Here is a 6005-nt window from a genome sequence, read left to right on the forward strand (position 1 = left end):
TGGATTGAAGGATGACACCTTAGCTTTAGGCCTGTGAAACCAAAGCTTTAAGCTGCTGTTACCAGAGATGAGGAACACAGCAGGTCAGCAGGTTTTAGGAAAAGAACAGGAGTTCATTTTGGACACATTAATAAGTGTAAATGTGTTACTTAATTTAAAGTGTTTTTATTAGTATTCTATATTTCATTTCTGACTTCCTGTTAACCTGAGAGATACTTGCAGATTACACAAACATTTTTAAGACTTTAGCTTTCTTTTTCCACATGTGGTTGTTGTTTTGCAGTTTTATTGAAAAGTCTGTCATGTATATGATTGCCAAGTATTTAACTTTATTAATATTTTCTTTCTGACAAGTACATAATCAATTTTTATAAATATTACATAAATGTTTCGGGAAAAAATATAGAGTTAGCAGCATAAAAAGTTGTTTTTGTCTTCTATTTACTCTCATAATCATCTGGTAACTCAGAATTTATTATTAAAGTCTTACCATCTATGTGTCTTTTTATCTATTTTGTGTGTCAATCATTGAGGAAGAAGTGAAAATTTGCACATTTTGATTTTTGTTTTGTCAATTCAGTACTATTGGGTAGGAATTCCAGTTTCATACTCCTTCCTTTTTACCCCCATTACCATGTATCTGAAGTTTTTCTCTACGCTTTTCATTGAAGTCCGATACACACACAGGAAAGTGTAAAAATTGTGACTGTACACCCTGATGACTTCTCAGAGAGCACACATCACTGCATTGCCATTACTGACCAACAAATACAACACAGCAGTATGATCCAAGCGCTCATGAGGTTTCATGGGGCATGGATCATGGGCAGCATTTCTCACACCTGGTGCAGGTGACTAGTTCACACATGGGGTGTTATCTGACCATAGAGAGTGTTATGGGAAGGGTCATTGGATTAGATCTGTGATTGGAAACCTCCTTTCCTCAGGATAATTGGTATGTTTTCCACTGGACACAGATCACATAGAAAGAAGCCTTACTGCTGCCTGGCAGGGTTCATTTCCTTGGGAACGCATCCTACTGCAGGCATGTGGCAATGATAAGTAGACAAAGGTAATCTGGCCACATCACCCAGTTCTGGAGAAAGCCAAGCCTGCAGACTCATTTGTCTCTTCACTCTGCTGGGACTGAGCCAATGGCTTACCGATTGTTCCAGCCAGTTTGGACCTATCCCTGAGTCCTTGGATCTCACATGTATTCATGATATTAATTATGTTATGTTTATGTTATTGACAAAATAACAGATTCAGAAGAGCTAAATGACTTCCTTTAATCACATGAACTTATCCAGACTGTTTGACTCCTAGTTTAAAATTGCTATCTATGAAAACAAGTGTAATGACTTCTTTTTCCTGAAAAGTTTTCAGTTACTCTATATTTCTACTAGAAATGATGAAAAGTTCTTGCATGGGGGTGGGGTATCCAGGCTTTCTACAAAGGTTCCATAGACTGCCTTCACTTGATTCTGACCACAACCAAACTCTGAACCCACCTAATCAGATGCCCTATCTCTAGCTCCCCTGCCTTTGTCACACCCTCACCTCTCATTCCTCCACTCTCTTCTTTCCCCATTTACAGCCTTTATTCAGCCTCTGCTCTCACCTCCTGTTGAGTGATGTCAATGAGAAACTGAGTCTGTTGAGGGAAGAGGCATTGTTCCCTGTAGGGATGTGAGGGAGGGATGACTCCTGGCTTGTGCTCTTGAGCTTTCTCCTTGGAGGGGCCAAGTTCAGGCCTCTTTAGTTATTATGTGAGAATATGGAAAAGTGTTTTTGATGTGATTTCATGTTCCCCATGGAGGGATTCTCCAGGGCATAGAGCTCAATGTCATATAATCTTCTAGAATCAGTGCACTAAATCACTGAGTTGTATGTACAAGAAGGTGGCTTTGGCTAGAGGAAGAGCTCCTGATACAGTAGTGGGAAACTAAAAGAGATGGAGTCAGTAGGCAAGAAAGTGCAGCTTCTGCTTGTGTTCCTGATGGTGGGTTTTCCATGTATAGTTCTTCTCCCTGATAGTTGGAGAGGCAGTTGAAGGGATTTCTCTGTGATCAGGAATCACGAGACACAGCTGAACCATTTGAATCAGTAGACTCTTGATTTCGATGGCTTTTGTCTTCCTCTTCTTTTAGGACAAGAGTTCAGGCAATAATTAGAGTTTATGCAATAATTTTGCCTGAGCCAATCACCAAATTTTAGAGGTTTGCAACTGGAAGGGAACTTGGTAAATAAGTCTAATTGTTTTCTTTTTCAGTTGCAAGGATGAAATCTACAGAATGGAATGATCAGATGGCCTGAGGGTCTTCTTCTAAGTTACAGGGAACATAGAGCATCTGTGGTCAGCTGCTCTTCACCACTCGTGAACATTCTGTTCCATAGCTTGCTCACAGTGAGTCCTAAAAGGTTTTATTCTGTATTTATATGATACCCCGAATTCTCTGATTTAAAAAAATCTATCCATTTTTAAATATTAGCCACTGAATATGTGTCATTCTTTTTTCTCCATTAGATATGGATTTTAAATGTTTGATCCTGTGACTACATTTTACTAATTTTAGGTGATTTTTTGATGTCCAAATGATAATTAATGTGGTTAACACAGCCATTTAATTTTAATGGATGATCGTGGTCAAGCAGAGAAATAAATCAGCCTGCCTTCTTCTGCCTGCTAATGTGGTAATGCTCTGCACTCAGACAACATTAAATGACTTCAGCTTACTTTGTCCTTACTGTGTTCTGGGTTTCTCACCTCCCAGGGTGTGTTTGCTGGTTTGGAAAACATCACACCAAGGACAGTAGGCCTCTATTGTAACAATAATGTGTCATCTTGTACCTCTACCTGTGCAAGTCATCCCTCCTATTGAGTTTCTGCTTCCAGCTAAAATGACTTCCACTGATGACACCTATGGTTATGGTTTACACCCCCCCCACCCCACAACCCATTCAGAATTTATCTGATCCTCTTTGGAATGTCTAACACACTTGTTATTCCTTGTGCTTCTGAAAAGTTGTGAGTGCTGGTTTCATTTTTTTAAAGACACTCTGTTCCTTTAAGTTATCATGGACTCCCCTCCTTTAGCACTCTTATTCATCAAATATCGATCCGGCATTAATTAAGGGTCAGGGACTCTTTTAGACATTGTAAGTGTAGCAAAGAACAGAAAAAATCTTTGAATCCTGGAGTGTTTGTTGTAGTGAGAGAGTTAGATTTTATATATACTATATATATGAATATATTTACTTACATTTAAGTTATACCATTTAACATATAGATGTAAATTAATTTATAGTTATATGTTAATTATATATTTATAGTTATAATGTCAGTTGGTGATAATGGAGAAAACAGAGCAAGGTATTACGGGAGGAGTTAGAGGGCAGTGAGGGAAGGTGGAATGCGAGTTTTTGTAGCGTTTCCAGCTCTCTGTTGAGTTGTAGGAGCAAATGTGTGCCTGAGATTACTGAGCCTAGCAAACATTAGTTGCTTAATCAGTGTGTGTTGTATAATTGATGATGAAATGAACATTTAATGAGAAGTCAAATTGGAGGAGAGAATGGAGAAAGAGAAGGAGAGAGTGGAAACAATGAAATTGGTTTCAGAATGGCCCAAATTGAACTTTTCTTAAATCATCATGGTCACATGTATGAGCCATAGAGAATTGGCTTTTAAAATTTCCCATGTAGTCCAATGTTAATTTACTTGGTTATGACCAGTCTTTGCATAAGTTAATAAGCCCAGAGGCAAGTCACATTATTTACAGATCACTTAAGATAGGTATATCTGAAGTACAACCCCCTTTGTGTGTTCCTGTGGCATTTTCACATTTAGCCGTGTCAGACACGTGTATTTTGAAGATGACAAATATTTGCAATAAGTATAAAACAACTTTGATGTAACCTTGACCTATTAACTTGTTATCACAGTTTTGTGGGTATCTTTTTCCATTTTTCTACTTTTTAATACTTAATTTCTGCCGTCTTAAATTTCATAGTATTTAAACTTGAGAAAAATGAATGATACTGATAGCAATTTCATGGAAACTAAGTTATAAAATGTTTATTTTGTTTTAAGGTTATGCTTAATTTTCAAACTACATAATATAAAAGGTGCTAAAGAATTTTGATGTATTTTGTACTTCACAGACAAATGTGAGCTAGCTGTCTTTACTTCCTCCTTTCTATTTGAAAGATTCATTAATGAGTAACTGGCCATTCTCTAAAGTTGCCACACTGAGTCCCTGTCCGGGAGAGTTCTTTTTTACATCATCTGCCAAGTATACCTGGGGTAAGTGTAGACACTGACTCCGCTGTTGGACAGTGACTTCGTAACTCATATAGTATGTCCATAAATGAGAAACGTGCTCTACTACTGAAATGAAAAGGCAAAATCAAAGTTCTGTGGTTGAGTTCATCCTCCTGGGCTTTGCAAACTTTCCTGAACTGCAAGAGCAGCTCTTTGGGGTGTTCTTGGTTGTTTACCTGGTGACCCTGATAGGAAATGCCATGATCATAGTCATCATCTTCCTGGAACAGAGCCTCCACGTTCCCATGTACCTATTCCTCCTGAACTTGTCTGTGGTGGATGTGAGTTTCAGTTCAGTCATTATGCCTGAAATGCTGGTGGTTCTCTCCACTGAAAAAACTACAATTACTCTCTCAGGCTGTTTTGCACAAATGTATTTCATTCTTCTTTTTGGCGTGACTGAATGCTTTCTCCTGGGGACAATGGCATATGACAGATTTGCTGCAATCTGTCATCCTCTGAGCTACCCAATGATTATGAACAAAAGTGTTTTCATGAAATTAGTAATGTTCTCATGGGTCTCTGGAATCATGGTGGCTACTGTGCAGACACCATGGGTGTTTAGCTTTCCATTCTGTGGCCCCAGTGAAATCAACCATCTCTTCTGTGAGACTCCCCCCGTGTTAGAGCTTGTATGTGCAGACACGTTTTTGTTTGAAATCTATGCATTCACTGGCACTGTTTTGGCCGTCATGGTTCCTTTCTTTCTGATAATCTTGTCTTACATTCGAATCCTCTCTGCCATCCTGAAGATGCCATCAACCACTGGGAGGCAGAAGGCCTTTTCCACCTGTGCCTCCCATCTCTCTTCTGTTACCCTCTTCTATGGCACAGCCAGTATGACCTATTTACAACCCAAATCTGGCTACTCCCCAGAAACCAAGAAACTGATGTCTTTGGCTTACACGCTGCTTACGCCTCTGTTGAATCCACTGATCTACAGCTTGCGAAACAGTGAGATGAAAAGAGTTTTGATTAAATTATGGCGACGAGAAGTAGACTTACACACTCTCTGACTGTGCTGGGAAGCCATGAAATATTCATTTGGTCATTGTCTGACTGAACTCTTTTAATTTTAATAAATGGTGCAAAAGTTTGCAATTCTTAGCTTGAGTGTGTTTCATTGGTTGAATTTTTGAAGTCCAATAATCTATCAGGGCTCCCTTTTGATCGTGTACTGTTGTCATTCATTTCTCAGGGGTATATAAGTTTCCATAACATATAAAACAGTTCCTTATGAATTCCTCTATTATGATCATCCAGGTCATTACTGAATTATTGTCACCAAGACGAAGCTCCAATTAACACGTCGTTTCATATGTCCTGATGTACTCATGTTTTATTTCTGTATGACAGGTTCCTCAAAGTTGGCCTGATGGGATGGAGTGCATGCACTTATACATTTAATAGCAACTGTAGAATTACTCTTCCAAATGATTGTAACTCCAGATGGACCTGAAGGCCCTTGAATAGGGTAGAGTTTCAAGAGACCAACAAATTGAGGAGCATTTTATATCTGGAGTGAAAAGCTGTTGCATGAATGACTAAATAAATATAGTCGTTTTGGGAAGACCACACTAGCTCTACATCCTGGACTCACACATGTTATTGTTCAAAACAAAAATCTTTGGTGTTTTTTAGATACTCATCACAAGGTTGGTGACCAGAAACTACAAGGAACTTC

At 38.7% G+C, this 6005-nt stretch overlaps 1 protein-coding gene across 1 annotated transcript; it reads left to right on the top strand.

Annotated features, from left to right (window-relative positions):
* The first annotated feature begins 4386 nt into the window (after positions 1-4386).
* On the top strand, positions 4387-5337 carry LOC128781081 (olfactory receptor 10A3-like). The gene has a single exon (XM_053925447.1). The coding sequence runs from the start codon at positions 4393-4395 to the stop codon at positions 5335-5337; it is 945 nt and encodes a 314-aa protein (XP_053781422.1). The 5' UTR covers positions 4387-4392.
* The last annotated feature ends 668 nt before the right edge of the window (positions 5338-6005 follow it).

This window comes from Desmodus rotundus, chromosome 5 (genome assembly GCF_022682495.2).
Source record: "Desmodus rotundus isolate HL8 chromosome 5, HLdesRot8A.1, whole genome shotgun sequence".
Lineage (NCBI taxonomy): Eukaryota > Metazoa > Chordata > Mammalia > Chiroptera > Phyllostomidae > Desmodus > Desmodus rotundus.

Excerpts from the sequence above, each read along its gene's own strand:
- LOC128781081 (XM_053925447.1), top strand. The coding sequence starts at position 4,393 with ATGAAAAGGCAAAATCAAAGTTCTGTGGTTGAGTTCATCCTCCTGGGC.